Source organism: Terrapene carolina, unplaced genomic scaffold (genome assembly GCF_002925995.2).
Source record: "Terrapene carolina triunguis isolate 2854851 unplaced genomic scaffold, T_m_triunguis-2.0 Scaffold210, whole genome shotgun sequence".
In the NCBI taxonomy this organism is placed as follows: domain Eukaryota; kingdom Metazoa; phylum Chordata; order Testudines; family Emydidae; genus Terrapene; species Terrapene triunguis.
This window is the reverse complement of record NW_020664561.1, coordinates 16,166,484-16,189,666: the sequence shown is the minus strand read 5'-3', so window position 1 is coordinate 16,189,666 and position 23,183 is coordinate 16,166,484. Positions and strand designations below refer to the sequence as shown.

The window sequence follows — 23,183 nt, the reverse complement described above, 5'->3', positions numbered from 1 at the left end:
CAGCAGGAGGAAACCAGTTCTGGGCGGCGACAGTAGCAGCGAGCGGCAGCGCCCCTTCGCCTCAGCTCAATCACCTTCCACTGCCCTACTTTGCAACACGAGGGAGGGGGAGAACTTAACGCTGAGCTGTCAGACGGGACTCGTTTCTCGGCGGAGTGATTCCAACCCTTACTCGGGTTCCGGAGGCGGAGTGTGTCTGTGAGCGCGGACGGGGCCAGTCGCAGTGTCTGGAGCTGGCTGGTGACGGCCGTTTAGCGCCTTCCCTGCCTGTGCGCGCGCTCACTCCGGTCTGAGTCGCCTCCCGTCCCGATCTCTCTCGCCGCCGCGGACATCCCCGCCGCCGCCACCGCACTGGGCTGGGTCTGCGCCTCCGAACCGACTTCGTCCACAGCCTGGAAGCTCTCAATATGAACGGTGTCGTCTGCGCTGAGAGACACCAGGTACCGGGCTTCAGGGCCGGGGGCTATGGGGCTGGGCTGGCGGGATCTTTCTCAAGCCCCGTAAGGCTGTATGTGTCTGACGGCCGAGCCGCCCGCCCGCGGCGCCATGTTGGAAGCACCGCGTGTCGTAGCGCGGGCTGCACAGTCCTGCCCCGGCTGGCGGAGGGTGCGGCGCTCTGGCGCCCTTCTTCACCTGTAATGTGGCGCGCGCGCGCGCGACCGAATGGCAGATCCCGCCGCCTAGAGTGGGGGCCTAGCGCACGAGCCTCGTCCGCCGCCCTCCCGCCTTGTGGAGTCACTGCCGCTCCCCGGGAGACGGGCACGTAGTTCTGGCGTGGTAGCGGGTCAGTTTCTGGGGTAGGATAGGCACCAGCGGGGAGGAAAGGAGGATAGTGACTATGAGGTTGGGCGACGCCTTCCTCGCCATCCTCCGACCCTTTCCCCAGTTCTCACTGACAAAGAAGACAATGCGGCTAACGCCACACTAGCTGTGGGGGATGCAATGAACGTCGTGTCGCAACCCCCTCTGCTGTGTGACAGAGGGACGTGGATAGTCTCCGTTTCCTTTACTCCCTCCCTCGGCGTTTCTTTTGTTCCCGTCTCCACGTTGCCGGCTCCTTTTGCCAAACCCATGGGATTGAGTGGGCATTTCAGCCAATCCAGAGCTGGATAAATAATGCATGTTAAACAAGGAGACCGGGCTACAGTTCTTTTGTGGGATGGAGGAGGGAGCTGGTGATTTAGATGCCGTGGGCTATCTTCTGGTTTCAGATCTAAAGACTCACACATCTAAAATTCAACTGTTTAAAATGTGATGCCTTCTTGCAACTCTTTCATCCCTTTGTCCCCTTTCTGCAGGGCTTGCTGGGAGAAGTAGAAAGATTTCTTTGAGTACCATCAGTTCTCTAGAATCTTAGGTTTTGCATTTGAAAAAACAACGTAAGATTGCAGTGATACTATTAAAAATCTGAACAGCGCTGTCTTCATGAAACCTTGTCTAAACTAGGTTTTAATTTAATGTGTCTGAAATTTCCCAGAGTTCAGTTCTACTGGTGGTAGCAATTGTTAGAGGTCTAATGTGAACCAATGTGTCAACTGGTGGGTAATGACTTACTGGAGGGTGGCATGTCCAGAGAGACTCACGAGACACTGAAGATCTAATTACAGTGTAAAGCTTTTTTATTAGAGCATTTGTTAGTCTCTAAGGTGCCACAAGTACTCCTGTTCTTTTTGCGGATACAGACTAACACGGCTGCTACTCTGAAAAGTGTAAAGCTTGCTCCCCTACTCCCTGCACATACTTGCCCTTCACGGTCAAGTATTTTGTCAACCTCCCCAAACACACACACCCAAATTAATTATATAGGCTTGATATTTTGACTTGTTTATAGTAAAAATGGGAGAGGGGTTTGAATATTTTTTTACTTCCTATAAGGGGTTGCCAAGCTGGTGTAGAGGATACATTGCTGTATCTTAACCTCCATGTCCTCCCTATGTGCTCTGAGAAGTGGTAGATGACACAGATAAAACAGTGGCCAGTCTGCATTCTTGCTTTCTGCAGTTGCTACCATCAGCAGAGCTACCTCATTAGTAGGAATAGAATGAAACTTTAGAAAAAAACAGGCATATTCACCTATTGTCTGCAAAGTTCCAGTGTCTCAGTTGCCTCTCATAATTTTCCCAAGGTGCAGTAAAGTGAAAACTGATCAGTTTTGTCAATTTCACATAGCATCAATACAAACTTAAAAGAAATAGGTCAATTGTAATTTGATGCAGTGTGGAAAAGCTGAGTGGTAGCAGAGGCAAGCACTGGAGTTATTCACTAGGATGGAGGACCCAGAATGGAGGCTGTGCAATGGTAGATTTGTGGAGACATATCATCACCTCCATAATTGCAGTAGCCAGGAGGCTTGTTGATGGGGGAGATAGTGTGGTGTGAGAAAACAGTTCTTTCCAGCAGCCACCAGTGGGGGTGGGCTTCAGATGTCAGACACCTGCTAGCTGGGAGCTACAAAAGATGAAGCCACCAGACACACAGTATTGTGTTGATTATATTAGCTGTCATAAGTTTAGATATTAAAGCACAATATGCATCCGCCATAGAAGATTATTGCATTGGTGAGCTGCTGCAAGCAAGACAAATTTGACTGCTTCTTTCCCCAACAGTTTGAGGAGGGGTGTGTGGCTTGGCTTTTTATCTGGCCAGTCCTCAGCTTATTAGTGTTCTGGGAAATTTTATATATGAAAAAAGGGAGTGAGTATGAATGAGGGAGCAGGTGTATGTTAAGTCAAGGGAGAGTGATTATTGGAATAAATACATTTTAAAAAGCCAGGATTCTGAGAATTTTTTTGTGAGAGAAGTAGGAGAGGCAGAAAATATAGAAGAGGTGTAGATGACATGGTATCTAATGCGTACTCCTAAGGGCATTCTGTGCCAAAAAACTAAAAATTCTGCACACCGTATTTTAAAATTCTGCAAATTTTATTTGTCAAATAAATGTGGAGGCTCCAGCATGGCATTGGAGAGCACAGGTCACTGGCTGCACGGAGGTGGGAGATCACTGTGCAGCTCTTCTTTTCCCCCCTCCCCTCCCAAATCCTTCCCAGGGACACAGACTCAGTGATGAGGCTGCACCCAACCCTGACACAGTGCATTGACCAGGCCTGCCCCAGAAACACTCCAGGACCCTGCCCCTTCGTGCCAGGTGCACCGGGTATTAGCAGGCAGGCGCAGCAAGGTAGGATCCAAGTGTGGAGGGGCTTAGTGTGGGGGGATCCTGGTGTGAGTTGAAAGGGTTCTGTGTGGGGCAATCCGGGTGTGGGGAGGATCTGGATGCACAGGGGCTTGTTGCAGGATTGGGTGCAACGGTAATGAGACTCTAATGCAGGGGGGTCCAGGTGAATGTAGTTGGGGCTCAGCGGAGGGTGTGTGGGGAGGATAGAGCTTGGCGGGGGGGGGATACAGATGCTGGAGGAGTGGAACTCAATGGAGTGGGGATCCAGGTGCTGCTGGTTGGGGATTGGTAGGATAGGGATCTGGATGCAGGTAGCTCATTGGGGTGCTCCAGGTGCAGGGGGAGTGGGTTTTGTCAGGGGGTTCTGAGTGTGTGGGGGGGTGAGGCTCGGCGGGAGGGTCTGGTTATGAGGGGGTCTGGATACGTGCTGGGGAAGAGAAAGTCCCGTCCTCCCCAGCCCAGCCAGGACTAGCAGCTGAGCCTGGCGCAAGATAGGAGCCACCATCCAGGTCTTCCCCAGTCCCGCCCCCTGTCCCACAGTGATTTACCTTTCTGCCAGCTGCCCTGGGCACCCGAAACATACTGCTGGGGAGGGTTGTATGACCGCTCTTGTAGCTTCCCTTTGCTTCCCCATTAGAAAGTCATTTTTCTGCGGGGAAGCAAAGAAACCTGTGGGGGACATAAATTCTGCACATGCGCAACGGCGCAGAATTCCCCCAGGAGTAAATGTGGAGGGAGAAAAGAGGAAGCATGCTGAAAGCAAGTGCATCAAGAAGGAGGACATGACCTAATCTGGGAAAGAAGAAAAACTGGAATAATTTTAGGAAAGAAAAGGTGAAAGAAAATTAAAAACATATTAAATAGAAGTTTGAGACATATTTTCAGCTAACTAATATGTTATAGTAAACATGTTCAACTCTTACTCTAAATTGCAAGGATTATGGAGGTTGGGGTGAAGCAGCAACATAAGGTGTTCTGTTTTGTTTTTTAATGCTTGTATGTCTGGCAAGCTCTTCAAGCTTGCATTCATAAATACTGGAGGGAACCTTGTACAGTCTCAGTAGGAAATGCTAGGTAGCGTATTTCCTTTACAGAATGAAGTGTATGTGATGATTTTTATCTTGTTAAAATTTCTCTCCCTACAAACCGCTATGTTCATAGTGAAGCCTTTTTTTTTTAGTCATGGGGTAGGGAAAATCGTTTTAAAAAACAAATCACTGACCCATTGTTCATTTGGTACAACAACTAAAGATAATGTGGTTATGTCACCTCGTTATTACATTTTGTTGAAGACATTGTAGTCCTTAATGACCATTCCAAGATCTCTCTCTTTAGTAAGTTGCTCTGCATACATAGGACTATACTCTCTGGTATAGAGTGTGCTGATATATCTTAAATATATTTAGTCCCATTTTTAAAATATCTTTACCTTAAATACAAATCCAGACATACAGAGGTGGCATTTATTGATCATTATTAAAAAAAAAAAAAAAAAGCGTGAGAGTTCAGGATATCTCAAGAAGGAAATCTATTCATGAAGACTTCAGGTTGTATATTCTAGTTTCTAAATAATAAATGGACTACAAGTAGACATAAGTGTGACCTAAATTTCTTGCAAAGTAGAACATGAAAAGCAAGAAAGCCTGCTGCAACTAAAAAGGTTTACTGGGCTAATTAAGTTCCTTTTTATTTGATCATAAAATCAAATGTTTTGATACAGGATTTTATCAAATTTTAAGATTTAAAGTCTTAATCCTACAAACATAAGTATGTGGGCCTGGCACAAAAAACAATGTTATTTTGCTTTCTCCACAATATTAAGGGAATGTGGTGTTTAGGGAAAGATCTGATTGACAATAGTGAAGATTGGAAGAGTTTATTTCAGAAATAAAATTTAAAAAAAACCCAGACAGGCAAAAGCAGTCTAGGTTTATTCATATTACCCTATTGGTGTATCTCATTGCTTTTCTACAGGACAAACTAAGTAATGTCTCTTCACCCATTCAGTCTGTGGCACCTCTACAACTAATGTCATTTATGATGGTGATTTATATGTAGTGAACTCTTTTTCAGTAGAAACTGCATTAAGACTCAAATTTATTTCATGTAAGCCACCAGTTACTATGGAATTGGGCAAGATTTGAACCACAGACCTAGAAGCATAACACTATATTTTATTACTAAAGTAGATTACTAATCTATTAAGACATCTAGTTCTCCAAATTCCTTTCTATGCCCAACAAATGTAATTGTTTAAACTGTTTTAAGAAAAGTATCAAAATAATCTCAGTATAATTTTTTTAAAGCAGTCGAGTGTTTTTTTAAGTTGTCTGATTTTAAAAATTAAATTAAAATGAACTTTTTTGGTTGTGGAAATTCAAAAATCTACCTTTCTAAATGATGCAATGTATGTGAGAATGTTGCCTTGCAAATTTAGACATTTTCTCTTGTATCTGTTAAATTTCAGTTTCATTGTTAAAGGATTCTAAATAAAGAGTTCAGTTTTTTATTTAACTATATAGTTTAAAGGGATATTTTGTAGTTGATTCTTCAGCATTTTTGTCATTGTCAGAAAGTGGCATTTTGTTTAGTTTGTAATGGAACATGTTTTGGACACATAAACGCATCTTTCCAGGTAAAGGGGTTTTTGATTATTTGGTTTCATCTCACTTGTTACTTTGAAGCTTCTTTACAGCCTGTATAGAAAAAAATGCAATATTTTCAGAGCTTTTTCATATCTGATCATTCATTTATGGTTGCCTTTTTGTCCTTTCTCGCAAAATTTTTATTTTTCAGTAATATTTTCTCCTATTAAATATGAGAGTTGAGTGAGGAACTAATGGGGAATATGTAATGTATTGTTCTGGCAAGCCCTTTGTATCTTTCTGTTTAAACAAAAGTAAAGATTTAATTAATGTTGGGAGATAATAGTTTAAATAAGCAGTGATAATTTTGTATGTTTTGCATAAAAGTGGTTCTGCTAAATACAGGCAAATTGATTTATTTGTATGTAGGTCTGAATACACAATTTATCTTGCATTAACCAAACTAATGTATATACTCGATCATAAGCCGGTTCATTTATAAGCCCACCCTCCCCATCCCCTCAAGATGGATAAGTAAAAATGGAAATTTTTTATGACCCGCTCATAAGCTGACCCTATAATTCAGGGGTCAGCAAACTTTGGCTCCCGGGCCATCAGGATAAGCCGCTGGCAGGCCGAGATGGTTTGTTTACCTTGAGCGTCCGCAGGCACGGAGGTAAAACTAAGTAAACAAAGTGTCCCGGCGCACCAGCTGCTTGCCCTGATGGGTCAGGATAGCAACTGGTGGAGAAATTTTTTTTGGGGGGGGGAGGGGGGGAAGAAGCTGGGGCTCAGGGGATGACCCACCACATGACCCCACCCCTAGCCCGGGACCCCCACACTCTCTCCATTCCATCCCATCCCTTCCCACCTTATCTGGGGAGGGCCAGGGGAGGATGTCTCTGGCCTGGCTGGAGCTGCTCGGGCAGACTGGACGCAGCCTGCTCTGGCGGGCCAGACCTGGTGGCGCGGCTGCAGCCTGCCAGCCCCGGATGCAGCTGCTTCAGAGGCTGGGGGGAGAGAGCAGTGTGGTCAGAAGCAGAGAGAGACTGGTCCCGCCTCTTCCCTTCTGGCTCTGCTGGCTGTGCTGCATCTCCTTGCTCCCTCTGTTGGGGGGAGGGGCTGTGTCCCACCTCTTCCTCTTTATACCCGTTCATAAACGCACCCCCTTCTCTGGTGCTTCCCTTTTTTACTAAAAAAAAAATTGGCTTATGAACGAGTATATACAGTACTTCAGGCAAGGATTCTTCCTCAGTCTTCCTATAGATGTAGCAGATAATTAAGCCCTGTATACCGGTGCATGTTCAGGAAATTATCAAATAGTATAGATACCAAGTAGTTCTTATAGTAAAAATATTGATATTACACCACTGTCTTTCAGCTTGGTATCCACGTGGGCACAGATGCATGCATGGATCTAGTTGTAGGGTTAGAGCTTCAATTGTAAATACTTCAGGTTAGCCACCATGTCTTAATATATATAGCTATTAATATAAAATTTACAGATAGACTAGTAGTTGATAACTAAGTACTTATAATATTTTAAACCAATTCTGACAATTGGAAATGCCCCGTGGTTAATACAAGCAAATACCTGGAAATAGACTTCAGAAAATACTATTAGACATACATATACAGAATGTCCAGAATCGAAGTTGTTATAGAAATTGCTTGCAATTCCTTTGTGTGTTAGGTTTCATGCTAGATTCTTTTGGATGCATTTGCTCAACTGGCTTTTGGAGATCATAAGAATACCAGGCAAATTTTAACAATTGGAATACAGTAAAATTCTTTTGAGGTAGCAGAATACAGCAAAAAAATCTGATCAGGGGAATAGACTAGAATAAGAACCAAATGAACACGGACTTGCAAGAGTAGGTGTGTGGAGGGGAATCTCTGAGGTTAGTAATTCATCTTTTAGGTCAGCAAGGATGATGCAGATGTGTAGTCATTAGATTGTTTTTGAAAAAAGTCTCCATATTTTTGAATAAAGAGTTGTTCAAAAGGAGTTGAATCTCTGGAACACTGAGGGATTGTGTTAGACTTCTTGTTTTTTGTTTCAAAGAGAAACAACATCGTTTTTGTTTGGAAATTGCAAATAGTATTTGTGCTGGCAAGGGGAGAAAGTGGGGATTTAAAGATTTCCAGATAAGAGAAGTCTTTTCATGGTGCATAAATCTCTGTTCTTTCACTAAAACATCATAGCCAGATGATGCATTTGTGAACATACAACGAAATGAAGGTGTTTACTTATATCACTAGGGTCATAGGAACAATTAAAGTTGCTTATGTGGCTTCTTGGGAATTTTGGCTAGCTCAGCTCTTATTTTCATGCATTTGGAGGAAGCCATTTTTTGGGAGGCATAAACAGCCAAAAGGAGGCTCAGCATATGTTGAATGAAATCTGTGATTTCATTTGAAAATCGTAACACAGTATACTGATATTAAGGTCCTTGTTTAATTTGTGGTCCCCAAATATCTCTCTAGTAGACATTTTTGGTGCTTTATAACACATATATATCTTATTACTTCCTCCATTCACACACCCATATATGCTTTAGGAGTTAAACATAGTTGAATGTTCATTCTTTCCTGGCTAACTATTGGCTGCTCTTTGCAGCACAGTATTTTCAGGAATAGAAAAAATTGCCATGGTAAAACCAGTTTTTCTAGGTAACTGCTACAGAACATTGCAGGTGCTGTGGGAAAATCAGTATATTGCTCTTGATTTGAATTGATTGAAACTATAGTAAAGAACAGAATTATGACGACACGTAGATGATCGCAATAGGTTGGGAAAGAGTCAACATGGCTTTTGTAAAGGGAAATAATGCCTCATCTATCAATCTTTGAGGGTGTCAACAAGCATGTGGACAAGGGTGATCCATCCAATTGATACAGTAATCATGGACTAAGAATGCCTTTCACAAGGTCCCACACCAAAGGCTCTTAAGCAAAGTAAGCAGTAACCAGGATATTAGAGACATGAGTCTCGAAAACTTGTCTCTCTCTCCAACAGAAGTTGGTCCAATAGAAGATATTACCTCATCTGTCTTGTGGCACATAATTGTTACTCTCTGTGGGCTGTAATGCTTTGGTCTAATTTTGGTTGTTGGGATTAGTGTGTGGGTGCTCGGTGTGGCGGCCTGTGACATCCAGGAGGTCAGATGAGATGCTCTAGTGTGGTCCCTTTTGACCTTAAGCTCTATGACCATTACTTTTTGCCAGCTGAGAATGTATTGAGGTCACCATTAAAGAATGTGTGTGAGTACAAAATTTGTGAGTATAGATTATAGAGAAAAGTTAACTGTACAGTTAAACATTCTAGCCCTGGATTTGAAAGGGATATTAATTGCTAAATCTGAAACATAAAATACTGAAATAATGCTGTTTTATATTTAATTACTAACTTTTGTTTGTTTGTTGCAGATTATGATGCATGATTATCACAGAAGAAATTCATGTCTATAGCTCTTAAGGACTTGATTACATCATTTTCAAGCCTGCTAGTTTTGGAATCGTCATTGCAGCTCACAGGACACGACCCGTCTGCCTGCACTTCAGCAAATTGTCTTCATATAAGAAGATATTGAAAGTGACGTGCTCTGATTTAACACGCCATTACCATTGGATTATTTAAGGTTTCCCAGTTATAAATTTACAGCAATATATTTAGCAGGTGAGATAATGCTATTAATTAAATGTGTATAAGATCAAACATATAATTGTGGTTAGCAAATTTTTGCTCTGTTACTGCAATAGGCAGACATAACATAGTATTTGACTAAATGAAAGTGTATGCAAAGGAAGAAGCTTGTAATTAAGTGAAACTTATCATTTAGTATGTTTATTTGTGGTAATTTACTCTAGTAAACTACTGAGGTAATTGGATTTACATCAGTGATTTACAGGGTATTTTTAATATGGCTTATCTTTCTTAATACTAATCTTTGCTCTAGTTTCCCAGTCTGACCTTAAAATATTAAAAAAATCTTATGCTAATTACATTTCTTTAATTGTAAACTAAACTAAAAATGCAAATTGTTGTGAAATAATAAATTAGAAATAGCATATCTCATGTTCTTTTCCAAAAAGTTGTTTGGGTAACTTTATAGTGTGGGATTTTCAAACAGGTGTCTAACACCTTCAGTTGGCACTTCTGAAGTTACATCCTCATTTTCCTTGTCAATCCTACAGGCCTCTTTAAATTTGAAATCTTGTCAAACTCATCAAATAAGTTGTCGCTTCAAGTACTATTCTGCCTCTGAGTTTCCCTGTCATTTTTTGGCATTCTTGCAATCACACTTTCCTATTTCTAAAAATGGTTCTCATTTACCTATAGCTATGTGAATGCCCACACAAACAGAAGTGACTGATTTGACTGAGCCCGGGGAACCAGTGAAACTGACTACATATAAATTGCTGTCAAATATACAAAGTAAACTTTGAAAAAATAATTGTTTTTTACTCTGTTATAATAATCTTAGGGTTTCTCTACATGATGCTGCAGTGCAAACTAGAGAAGTTTGAACTGTAGAGCACTATTAACTGCTTGTATAGACCCTGCTGCCTCAAACTAAAAGGTACCTGCTGTGCGTTAGTATGACTAGATTAATACGCACTACGCACCTTTTAGTTTGTGTCAGAAGAGTCTACACAGGGCAGTTAGACCTACAATTAATTCACTCCCCTCTAGTTTGCACTGTGGTGCTACATAGATCAGACCATAGGTATTATTTATAAATAGGTAAAACTGCAGGTAGAAAAGACTTTTAACTTGGTAGTGATCCTTTAAATGTATGTTTGCTAATTGTTCAGAGTGTTTCATTCTGCTAATGTTATTACATAAAGCTAAACTGTTTTTTAAGATATTTTTGTACAGTTGAAAAATGTGTATAAACTAGGTCTTAAGAGTCGTTTAAAGAGAAGGTTGAAATCCTGGCACTTTTCAACTATTAATTTGCTTTCTTTGACCTCTGAAATGGTTATATTGTGCAGACCTAGTGAACCATACATGGCATGGAGTCCATAGAACCAGTAGAAATTAGTTCAGATGAACATACAGTGCAAATCTTAAAATCATAGAAATTAGAGATGGAAAAGATCTGTTATTACCTAGTCCATCCCACTGCCAGTGCATTTTGTCCAGTCTAGTTTTAAATGTGTCACTGCTCTTTATTTTATCGACATCGCACAACGTATCTATATATTTGGAAAGGGGGAGCTGGTAATAAGGAAATAGTAGTTTATACACTTCAGTGCTGTGTATGTAAACTTTACAAATTGAAAGACACTTACCTTTTTTTTGACAGCCAAACCTACAGCAAAATGATTCCTAATGGATATTTGATGTTTGAAGATGAAAACTTCATAGAGTCATCTGTTGCCAAGTTAAATGCCTTGCGTAAAAGTGGTCAGTTCTGTGATGTTCGGCTTCAGGTAAGTTATAATGTGTCATCTGGGTGCAACATTTAAACAGTGTTCTTTGTTGTCTGTATACATTGATTCGATGAATCTTAAAGATTTTATAATCTGATTTTCCAAAGGATATAAATTCAGAAAAATATAGTTAAAAACCATATATTGATAGCTGAAAATGTAGCAGTTTAATTCATCTGGTGCAAATTGAAAAAAATTATATTAATAAAGTAATTTCTCTAATATACATTGAGTTTTGATCTCTTATGTTTTGAACAAGACTGCATAATACTTTGCATTTTTGTAATGTACATTCTTAATTTTTTACTGTCCTCATGTATATGTTTTTAAAATAAAGGTATGTGGACATGAGACGTTGGCACATAGAGCAGTCCTAGCTTGCTGCAGTCCCTACCTGTTTGAAATCTTCAACAGTGATAGTGATTCTCATGGAGTTTCTCATGTTAAATTTGATGATCTCAATCCACAAGCTGTTGAAGTCTTATTAAATTATGCCTACACTGCTCAGTGAGTATTACTTCCTGATAAGCAATAAGAGATAAATATTAATATTACTTGTTTTAGAATAACACCTAAATTTCTTTAATAGGTTGAAAGCTGATAAAGAGCTAGTAAAAGATGTATACTCTGCAGCAAAGAAGCTGAAGATGGAGAGAGTCAAGCAGGTATAATTTGCAGCTACTACAGCAGTCCCATTATTAACCTTTGAGGGGCAGAGAAAACGTATATTTAGTGTGAACCGGACACTCAAGTGAGACTACACTGTAGAAAAGTGATTAAAAATGACTACTTGTCACTCAAGAGAGCTATTCTTTGTGTACTCAAAATCACATGTACTGATTTTTAGTGACAGAAAGGTATTTACCACTTCCACACCTGTTAGCACTGTAGAGCCAAGATAATAGAGACGGATTCTGTACTTGTGTTTTATCACTAGAACTGTTGACTTAATTCCAGTCAGTTACACCCGTGCAAGCCCGCTGAAGACACTGGGCTCGCAGAGAAGGCATAATTTGACCTGAAGAACTGTAACTGATATAGGAATGTGAATAATCCACATTGACTCTCAAATCCCTGGTTGCTGTCAGTCTGTTTGTAAACAACACATTCAATAGGGGAGACAGGCTATACATTCATTTAAGAATAAACAATATGTACCTTGATAGGTGCTTAGATAATATGATGTGGAGGCCAGAAGTCCTTAGGTAGATTTTATTTAACAAAACCACTAGATGAAATGTTGCCTTCCTGAAAGAGTTGACCAGAAAATCTGTATCATAACTATACTGTTCTCCCTTTCTGTGGTATCTTTCATATTAAGGTACTAGCCATTACCGTTCTAACGTTATCACTACAATAGTGCATACAGTGATCACACTTAACGTGATTCTACTAGTTTCAGAGAGATTTTCTGCACCCACAGTGTAGAGTACCAGTAGAGCAAGTAAAATCTTTCAAACTGGTAGAAAAGTAAGAGTGTTTGCCATATGTTGGAAAAGAAATGTATGTATAAAAGTGTAATATGCTATTAGTAAATTTGGAATATTACTCTTTTTTTTTTTTTTTTTTTTTTTTTAAGGTTTGTGGTGATTATTTGCTCTCTAAGATGGACGTTCAGAGCTGCATCTCTTATCGGAACTTCGCAAGTTGTATGGGAGACTCACGTTTGTTGAACAAGATTGATGGTTACATTCAGGAACATTTGTTGCAGATTTCAGAACAAGAGGAATTTCTCAAGCTTCCACGGTTAAAGGTTAGCAGCAATTTAAAGCTGTTTCTTTAATCTTGTAACGTAATAAACCTAGGTAATTTAGGTACGAGAGAGAGAACATAAGAATGGCCATACTGGGTCAGACCAAAAGTCCATCTAGCCCAGTATCCTGTCTTCTGACAGTGGCCAATGCCAGGTGCCCCAGAGGGAATGAACAGAACAGGTGATCATTGAGTGATCCATTCCCTGTCGCTCATTCCCAGCTTCTGAGAAACAGGTTTAGGGACACCATCCGTGCACATCTTGGCTAATAGCCATAGTAAGGTAAACAGTAAAAATCACTGGTTTCTTTTTCAATGGTGGAAAAATTTCACACATGCTGAGTTTGCAGAGTAGTTTTCAAATTGTTTAACACAGTATGCTAGCATTTTATATAACTTTTTTTTCTGTTAGAAGTCTACATTAGATTATATTCATTGGTACCATGAAACTTGGCTGTGCATGATACATGCTGTCTTCCATCCTGAGACGACTTTAGATATTAAGTCAAAATTGAAGGATGCAAAATCATCATTTCTGTTGCCAGGGTGTAGGAAAACAGCCAGGGGCTGATCTTCATTGCTGTAATAGTAGAGTAGTATACTCATTCATTTTCAGTATGCAGAGCTAGAAAATTCTGTCCTGTTTTAATTTCTTTAGGAATAATTAACTTCAGTAAAATACTGACATGCTGTAAATGTATAACTTTTATGCAGTAGTGTAAGCTGGATGCTAACTTACTCTTATTTTTAACTCAAGCTTGAAGTAATGCTTGAAGACAACGTTGGCTTGCCTAGCAATGGCAAATTATACACAAAGGTAATCAACTGGGTGCAGCGCAGCATCTGGGAAAATGGAGACAGTCTGGAAGATCTAATGGAAGAGGTTAGTCTTTAAGAAAATGAGATTAAATAGTTTTTAAAAAAAATTAAACTTCTGTGATATGAAGGATGATCCCTTTTTTTCTTTTATTTTTAACCATGACCCTGAAGAATTTAAATTTTACTATAGGTACCCATAAGCTGAGAAACGGGGGGGGTGTCCAGGTGAGCTGAATGAACTGTTCAGTCTGGTCTTTTGCTTTCCTTTTTTGTTTTTGTTTTCTCACTGTGTGCTGTTTAACAACTTCAAAGTGCATTTAACTTTGCTTTGGAAATGGGGAGGTGGCACTGAAACTTGCTGTAGATTCTTAAATGTTTTCTTCCACAGGTTTTTGCTTGTTAACGAGAAGTAGGTAAAAGCTTCTAATGGTTGTTCCTCCCCATTGATTATCTCCCCATAGGTTTATTAACAAAACTAGGATACCAAGGCTGAAGAACCAAGAAGAAACCTCAAGTGTATTGACACGTAATGAAGCAGCAGTCCTGCCCCAGTTCTCCTAAGAAAATCCGCTGTGGGCAGAGAACGATGATGATGATTTAATGGTGTTTACTTACTCCTTTACAGGATATCTTATTTTTAATGTTTTGTGTGTTGTTTAATGGCTTTACTCATGAATACAACTACTACACTTAGACTGTGGGCAATTTTTTAAATATCTACATTTGATGGAATATCTACATAGTGGAATTCTAAATTTTTAACTTGCTTGGAAAATGGAGTTCACAAAACCTGTTGCTCATCATAAAATCTTCCCAGTTTGTTATTACAGGCAACGTAGATAATCAGAACACTTTTGTATAGGCAAAAGTACATGTTTATACTGTCAAATATATTCTCACATGTATGTTTCCCCTTTCAATAGTTATTTTTAAAATGCTCTGATTTTCCCAGTTGCAACTCAGATGCACTTGATTAATGCATTGCATTTGGTACAAGTCATGGGCAACATTTCCTCCATAACTTACATTTTTGCTCCCCTCTTTCAATTCCTTTCCTTTTTAGAATCCAATCTTTGGCTTCACCCCCTCCCCCCTCCCTTTTTTTTTTTTTTTTTTTTTGCCCACAGAAAGCATTGTATTTGCAATTCAGAAAACTTGTTTGCAGGGAATAACGAGTGCTTGCATGAGATTGTGGATTGTATAATTTGTTCTGCAAGATAATGTACATTGTACTTGTGATATATATTAGTTACTATACTGGGAAATAATAGAAGTCCTTGAAAAATGAAGATTTCTTTCAAGCTGAGAAATCAAGGATCCTTCAGCTGATATTTGAAGACTTACACCGTGACGTCTGCTTCCTTTTAATTTTGTCATTACTAGATTGAGATGAGATGACATGACAAGAGCTATGCTGGAGAGGACCTTCAGGAGTTTGTGTAAATCTGCCTGTAGTTAAGTAGCTATGGAGACAGCAGCCACATGGGTATTCTGTTCCTGTTTTGCAGGTTCAAACGTTGTACTACTCAGCTGATCACAAGCTGCTTGATGGAAATCTACTAGATGGACAGGCTGAGGTGTATGGCAGTGATGATGACCACATTCAGTTTGTGCAGGTACAAATTGCACATGGTCTGAGGTTACATCAGGTAAAAATTTGGTTAGAGCAATTTATAGCACACCTAAAATCTTGTGTACTGTAGTAAAGGGAAGAAGCGGTATCTTAATGATTAATGCAGATGGGAAAACATTTTGCAGAAACAGCTTCTGTGTTGGTATTGGCGATTCACTTGCTTCATCTTGTTATTAACAGTACTAATTTGAGTGCTAAATGTGAGTTTTTTAAAAGCAAAACCCAGGTTATCAAAGAACTGAAAAGATACAGAAGAGGGTGGCTAGTACAAGGGAGTCTATAATAGAAATATTAGAAAAATCAAATTTAATATAAATAGTTTGAGAAGGGTGTGGGAGTGTCTAGTTTACACAGTTCAGATGGATTAGAAAATGTGGATGACATGACTGAAAAAGTAATTGGCATAAAAACAAGAGGGTGCAGACTGAATGTAAGAAGAGCCAGGCATTAAAGGAATTATAGAGAAATTTCTCTGCAAAATCTAGCATGGAGTTGCAAAGGAGGCAATAAATTCTTTTGATTGTAGGGTCAGATGGGTTGGCGGGGGGGGATCCTGATGTGTATATATATTCAACTTTTATCTGGTTTTAAATTTGGGCATAAGTCACAAGTTAAATTGAATTTGGTGATTTAATTCTAGTTCTTTCTTGTTCACGTCCTTGAAAAAATAGACAACTTTGCACAATTATTAGTTTGAGCAAGAAGCAGAAGTATGGAATAGTTAGAGGTTAAAAGTCAGAGCAGAGATACATTGGCAAAGTTGTGCAGGAAAGTGTGTTCATTTGTCTTCAGCTATTGCGGTCAGTCCTTGATTTTATAAATGCCAAGTTCATGAATCTTCTCACTTCTATCTTCTCACCCTCCAAACTTTTTATCTAGTTCAAGAAAGGAACTTAAAAAGAAATGGATGGGTTGATGGACCCAAATGAGAGTTACTGTGTCTAAATTTGAATTGCTATTGAGTTTAAATGCAGTTTTACTTTGATTTCTGAAGTCATAGCAATGAGAATTGCAGACAGAAGCAGTCTGGTTTTGGTAGAGGGTTTTTTTAGTAAACTTTAAAAATACCTTTATAGTTGCATAGAGCATGGATTTTAAAAATGAAAATAAATCTGTAAAGAGAATAGTTGAGTAAATAAACCCTGTTTGCCTCAGTGGTATTTAATGAGTCCATTGGATTAATTTTGTTCCGACTCAGTAGATCAAATATTTATTGGCAGTTCTCATACTTGGAAGCCAAGGACCAAAGTAAACTTCACTCAGATTTTTTTTCTTCATATTTGCAGAAACTAGAGCAAAAATGTTTAAATTGTATACATCAATAATTTTTTTTTTAGATACACTATCTTGGAGAATTTAATTCAATCTTTAAAAATTCTCAAATAATTTAAGGAACATCCATGTATACAAAAAGCTATAAAAATGCTTGGGTGGGATTTAATACTTAAAACTGAAATAGTTTCACCATGGTGAGGGTGGGGGGAAAGAAGACACACCAGTTTTAGTTGAGATACAAAAATAAACACATTGGTCTCCTCAGAAACATATAACTTGTTGGGTAGTTGGTCTGTTAAGACGTAAAATAATTTTGGCAGACGACAGAGCCTTGCTATGTGATATATATGGTTCAGTGCAGAGTATGGGAAATTCTTGGTGGAAAAACTGATGGATAAGCTTAGATTGGGAGTTAGTATTTTACAAATCTGGCTACCTTTTCTGTAATATGAAAAACGATACAGTTCAAGGGTCCACACAGGTGTTGTAAATTTCAGCTGCAGGGTTTTAGAACATTGTTATACTGAATTAATAGAATTGATAAATGTTGGACTTTTGCTCTTGACCTGGCTTTTACTCCAAACATTGTCAATGATGTGATCTGAAATAAGTTTTTTTCCCCTTGTATCTGTTAAGTCTGCACAATAAATAGTTTATAAAGTGAAATACTGAATAAACTATACTAGGGATGAGACTCAGGAAAATAACCCTTCCATGCAAAGTATGAGCATAAGAAAAGTAAGATCAGAGAAATAACTAAACAGGATCACAAAGACAACTTGAAGCCAAATCACCAAGACTTGTTTTAGATGAGAACACAAGAATGGCCATATTGGGTCAGACCAATGGTCCACCTGGTCCAGTATCCTGTCTTCCAACAGTGGCCAATGCCAGATGCTTCAGAGGGAATGAACAGAACAAGCCAGTTATTGAGCAATCCATCCCTGTCGTCCAGTCCCAGCATCTAGCAGTCAATGGCTTATGGCCATCCAGAGCATGGGATTGTGTCCCTGACCATCTTGGCTAATAACCATTGATGAACCTGTCCTCCATTAGCTTATCTAATTCTTTTTTGAACCTCATTATAGTTTTGGCTATCACAACCTCCCCAGGCAATGAGTTCCACAGGTTGATTGTGTTGCGTGAAAGGGCCTCTAATCTGAGGAATAGGAATCTATTAAAAAACAATCAGAAATGGGCATTGTGGGCTTAGCCCAAATTCCGAGAGAGTTTGAAAATGCATACTTCCATTTTATTAAGTCTGGCAAAGAATGGTTTTTTTGTTTTTTTGTTTTTTAATTTTTAATAAATCTGGAAGATACAGGAAGTTTGAAAACCCTTTGTCCAGTGAAAGTGCATGCTTGACTTCTAAAAAGGAGTTCAGAGCCGTATGATTTCTAAGGCTGAGTCTATGATAGAGGCTCAGGTAGTGGTATGAGATGAAATAAGTACTAAGATGGGAGTAAATCGACTTAAGTGTTTTAATTATGTAAGCAATTCTGTTTAAAATTTAGGTGTGCTATAAATGATGCTTTGCAGAGGTCGAAAAGATCAAGCATTTTCCTCAATTGTGTGGATTAGTTGAGAGAAGTAAAGGTAGATCAAGGTGTGGTCTCTGGCTAGGGTTCTGTAGCTGCCTTTTGATTTTGCAGAAAAAGCAACCACGTGAGAACGATCACAAGCAGATAAGTAGCAGTTCCTCTGGAAGCCTTTCTTCTCCAAATGCTACTGTACAGAGTCCTAAACATGAATGGAAAATCGTTGCTTCTGAAAAGACTTCAAGTAAGTGTCTAGGCTTCTTTTGTTTAGGGTTTTCCCTGTTGCTTGTAAGCATAGCATCTGAGCACCTCACATACATTAATGAATTTCCTTCAATACCCCTATGGGATAGAGAACCAGGTAAAGTGAATTGCCCACGGTTACTCAGGCCTGTAGCACAGTTGAGATCAAAACCCAGATATTTTGAGGCCGAGGATGGAAAATTTTGGTGAATTGTGAGGAAGGTGGACAAGTGCATTATTTGAGTGAACCATGGAAGTTATTTTGTGCATGGGGGGGGACTTCCTCCTAAAAGGTTTTCAGATTGATTTATGGGTTGTTTTTTATGTAGAATCTTAATTGAGTCATCCAATATAGTGTTTCTGTATAACTGGAGTGAAGTTTGGAGTCTGTAAATCTCAACAGTATTAGTATTAAGGAATCTCCAGACCTGTAAGGGTTAAGTATAGGCTTAAACTTGGAAGCCACTAGTTAGTATTTTAAATATAGAAAAGTTTTTTAAAATTGTTTTTCAGGTAATACCTACCTGTGTCTTGCTGTTTTGGATGGTGTGTTCTGTGTGATTTTTCTTCATGGACGTAACAGCCCTCAGAGCTCTCCAACTAGTACTCCACGACTCCTGAAGAGCAGGAGTTTTGAGATTCAACCAGATGACCTTATAGAAAAGCCCCTGTCTCCAATGCAGTATGCTCGATCTGGGTTGGGAACAGCAGAACTTAATGGCAAGCTAATAGCTGCAGGTAAAAATACCAATAAAATAATTAAAGCAAAAACTTGTTTGGATTGAACCATGTCTAATATACAGTACCTTCCATAAGTAAGTGATCTGAACGAGGTTCATAGATTCTATGCTAACTTTAATGAAGCTAGTAAACAATGTTTAAGACTTATTTTGATTCCTAATAAACTCCTTGCATGTGATTTCTTTTGGCTTACTGTTAGGTGGCTATAACAGAGAGGAATGTCTGCGCACAGTAGAGTGCTATGATCCACGAAAGGACCGTTGGACTTTCATTGCACCTATGAGAACACCAAGAGCCAGATTCCAGATGGCAGTTCTAATGGTATGTGCTGTGTAAAGAGCAGATTAAAAAAGCACTTTCTTGTGATGTATAAATGCCTTAGTAGATTATTTCGATTGTGTGAGAGAAAGTAAGGATGGGACAAACAGATTTAGATCTAAAATATGCACAAATCCACTCTAAGGTATTCAGAATTTCTAGGATAATGTTTCAAAAAGAAATATTGCAGTTACACAGAGGCTATTATGATTTCATGCCCCATCTGCCAAGTGGGACAGTTAGTGTCTCAGTATTCACAAGCAGCCAATTCTATAGGTTTGCCAGGAGGGATTTTATTTGATTGTATGGGAATTAGTGAAGAAAGCACAGTATTGTCTAACACTTTCTCAGTTTGACTAATAATTAAATAGAGGGGACTTAATCTGTGTCCATTCAAACATGCTGTGCTGAAAAGAGCTGACCATAGAGACTTCTGGAAACAGTTCTGTCAAGCATTCACATTTTTCTTCATTTGCAGTGTCCTCCTTGGTGGCTCCAGCCTTTGAGGAGGTTGTTCAGCAGTGATAAAGATATCCTTCAATTACAGATGCAGAGATCCCTGACAATATAGAAAGACCATTTTTCTTAAAATATAACTTAAGTTTCAGTAATAAATGCTGATATATCAGTGTTTGATATTTGGTTACATCTCTGGGATTGTGTCTTGAAAAAACCGGATTTGTCAGTCCTTAAAAGAAACATACAGGGTCACAGTAAACTACATGATATTTAACTAATAACTTAATTGTTCTTGTATATCGGGATTTTCCCTTGCAAGCAGTTGAGTAATTGTAATTAATACCAGTGAACTGCTCTGGAACAGAATTAATTTCAATTCACATGTGAAACAGTGGTTGTTTTTTCTTCCACTTAGGGACAGCTGTATGTTGTAGGGGGGTCAAATGGTCACTCCGATGACTTGAGTTGTGGGGAAATGTATGATCCAGAAATAGATGACTGGACTCCTGTTCCAGAACTGAGAACCAGTCGTTGCAATGCAGGTAATGGCTGTTTTGTGACTGTGGCTGTTTAGTTCCTTACACATTTATTAGATGATAAATCACTTTTATTTATATACAAACAGGAGTATGTGCTTTGAATGGTAAGCTGTACGTTGTTGGTGGCTCAGATCCTTATGGCCGGAAGGGACTGAAAAATTGTGATGTGTTTGATCCTATAACAAAATCTTGGACAAGCTGTGCTCCACTTAACATTCGTAAGTTTGTTGCGCTGTTTTTAAAGCAGATTTTTAATGTTGCTGCCTATGTGCATATTTTATTTCTAATAAAAAAGGCAGCTGCCATGCACCAGCAAGTCTGTATTGCTAAAATCTTAAGGAGTGATAGGTTTGGTTTTTGGGGGGGGGGGTCTCAATATAACTTCTCAAAATGGCTTCTGATTTGTAGGTAGACATCAGTCTGCAGTATGTGAGCTAAGTGGATATTTGTATATAATTGGAGGAGCAGAATCCTGGAATTGTCTGAACAGTGTAGAACGTTACAATTCAGAGAATGACACCTGGACTCTAATTGCACCTATGAATGTGGCTAGGCGTGGAGCTGGAGTGGCTGTTCATGATGGTAAGTTTCTAGTCTTTCAGCCAGTTAAGCAAAGGATTGGCAGAGAAAAAAAAAATTCCAGATACTTCCTGGGCTTGACTTTCATAAAGGACTTCAGACAATGGAAGTTTTATCTAGTGAAATATCATACATTATCTAGATAAACAGCATTCGAACACTAATTGGAAATTGTTATGGAAGTAATTCTGAAATAAGTACAGAAAACAGTTTTGGTAACCAAGAGAGCACAAGTAGTTTGATGGTATTGGGAATACACAAATCCCTTTTCCTAGATTTCAACCTCCCTTCATGTTGAGTTAGTTTAATAATTTCTTCACAAATGTGCACACGTAGTTCATGAAGTAGAGGCTTATGGAATGTAAGCAGTTAAACTTTTATCATTTCCTTTTAAATAGGAAAACTCTTTGTTGGTGGAGGCTTTGATGGTTCTCGTGCTGTCAGTTGTGTGGAGATGTATGACCCTGCTAAAAATGAATGGAAGATGATGGGAAACATGACTACTCCAAGAAGCAATGCTGGTATTGCAGCTGTGGCAAACACCATTTATGCAGTTGGAGGATTTGATGGCAATGAATTCCTGAATACAGTTGAAATCTACAACCCAGAGTCAAATGAATGGAGCCCATATACAAAAACTTACAAATTTTAACCACTTTAAGTGCCCCAGGCAAACTAACAGGCTTAGTGATGTAATTGTGTTTTAGTAGAGGTATGTGTGAGGGTTGGGAGGGTATAGAAGTTGCCAACAGCAACACAAAGCTTTTGCATATTGCATACTATTAATGTGCTGTATATACTTTTTTTTTTGGAAAGATGAAGGGTGTTTTGTGTATTTTTGGATTTTGTTACTTAGATTTTGGAAATTGATAATATTGCAAGAGAAACTAAGAACTGATTGGGCATATCATTTCAAGAGCTTCCCCCCAATGTTTGTTTTGCCAATTTGCACATTTTTTCCCCCTTAGAATGTGTGTTTGGGGCAGGAAGAATAGGGTTTTTGGTTATAGGCAGTTGGTTTTTCAGGCTCCCCTCCCTCTCCCGTGCCCCAGTAACTGGAACACTCTGTAACAAGAAGCCTTATTTAACACATAATGCTTTTTTTTTTATTAAAGTTGACATGCCTGCCAATACTTAACCTTTTATGATTGCCTTTTTATAACTTTTTATATACTCAGCAGAATATTACCTGTTGAAGTGAAAGTGGCAGATAGTAGTTATTGAGGCAGAGACAGTCTTGGTGTTCATAGAGATGGAGTGGGATATTTAATTTACCACTGTACATGAGCGTCTAAGCTTTTTGCCTCTGCTACACTATTGTACTTTAGTATGCAACACTGATCATTAAATTTGAATGGAGTTTCTGAACATAACTGATTTTTTTTATTTAAAATCATTTTAGCTCCAACTATTTTGACACCTGTCGAAGGTGCTTTCTGTACAGCAGTTTTGTTACCAAGGTTGAGCTAATATTTGTAAAACCTGAAGTGTTCATGTTTTTAGGATATTACCAATAGGTGATGAAAACATTTCTTAAAATGGTATTTATTTTTCTAATAGTGCAAGCTGACAAATGTGCTAGAATATGACTTGTACTTAATTTGTTCCATAAGTGCTTGGTATTATGTTTTGATTCATTTTCTCTATTCATATGTAAAAATGTTGGCTGGGATGACTTGGTGTCTAATGTGTAGTGCTGCACATCTAACTTTCTTGGTGCCAAACTTAGCACTTAATGCTTGCTGCTGATGCAAACACATTAAAAGGTACCTTACAGGAAATCCTTGCACCACAGGATTACTATCAAAGTTGTAGTTGTGGCTTTGTTCACAGGTCACTAAGACAGTCTTTATTTAAAAGATAAATGATCCTGCAACACAAATGGAAGTGAATCTGCCCACTAAAAGCAAAATTTTAGGATTTATTAGAGCAGTGATACTCAGACCTCAGCAGCCAAATTAGTAATCAACAGTACCCAAAAGAGCCACAGTAATGAGTTCATTGTTTCATTTACTATTTTTCTAACAGCAAAGTGACTGACCAGGTTTTCTACAATTGGTTAATACTGAATTTAATGTGGCTCATTTA

At 39.0% G+C, this 23,183-nt stretch overlaps 1 protein-coding gene across 2 annotated transcripts; it reads left to right on the top strand.

The window, feature by feature from the left end:
* On the top strand, positions 1–22,890 carry LOC112103412 (influenza virus NS1A-binding protein homolog). 2 transcript variants are annotated; one of them, XM_024195143.3, is made up of 15 exons: positions 1–440; positions 9,190–9,439; positions 11,073–11,199; positions 11,537–11,706; positions 11,789–11,864; positions 12,779–12,952; positions 13,709–13,834; positions 15,279–15,419; positions 18,331–18,460; positions 18,973–19,197; positions 19,400–19,521; positions 20,393–20,519; positions 20,603–20,734; positions 20,925–21,098; positions 21,494–22,890. In XM_024195143.3, the coding sequence occupies exons 3-15, from the start codon at positions 11,089–11,091 to the stop codon at positions 21,745–21,747; spliced, it is 1,962 nt and encodes a 653-aa protein (XP_024050911.1). In that variant the 5' UTR covers positions 1–440; positions 9,190–9,439; positions 11,073–11,088; the 3' UTR covers positions 21,748–22,890. The 2 variants fall into 2 exon arrangements, with proteins under 2 accessions (XP_024050911.1, XP_024050912.1); XM_024195144.3 differs by having other exon boundaries at positions 3–440; positions 15,279–15,386.
* Positions 22,891–23,183: the final 293 nt, after the last annotated feature.

Excerpts from the sequence above, each read along its gene's own strand:
- LOC112103412 (XM_024195143.3), top strand. The coding sequence starts at position 11,089 with ATGATTCCTAATGGATATTTGATGTTTGAAGATGAAAACTTCATAGAG. Across the intron at positions 13,835-15,278 it reads TGGAAGATCTAATGGAAGAG|GTTCAAACGTTGTACTACTC; the intron begins GTTAGTCTTTAA and ends CCTGTTTTGCAG. Across the intron at positions 19,522-20,392 it reads TCCAGATGGCAGTTCTAATG|GGACAGCTGTATGTTGTAGG; the intron begins GTATGTGCTGTG and ends TCTTCCACTTAG.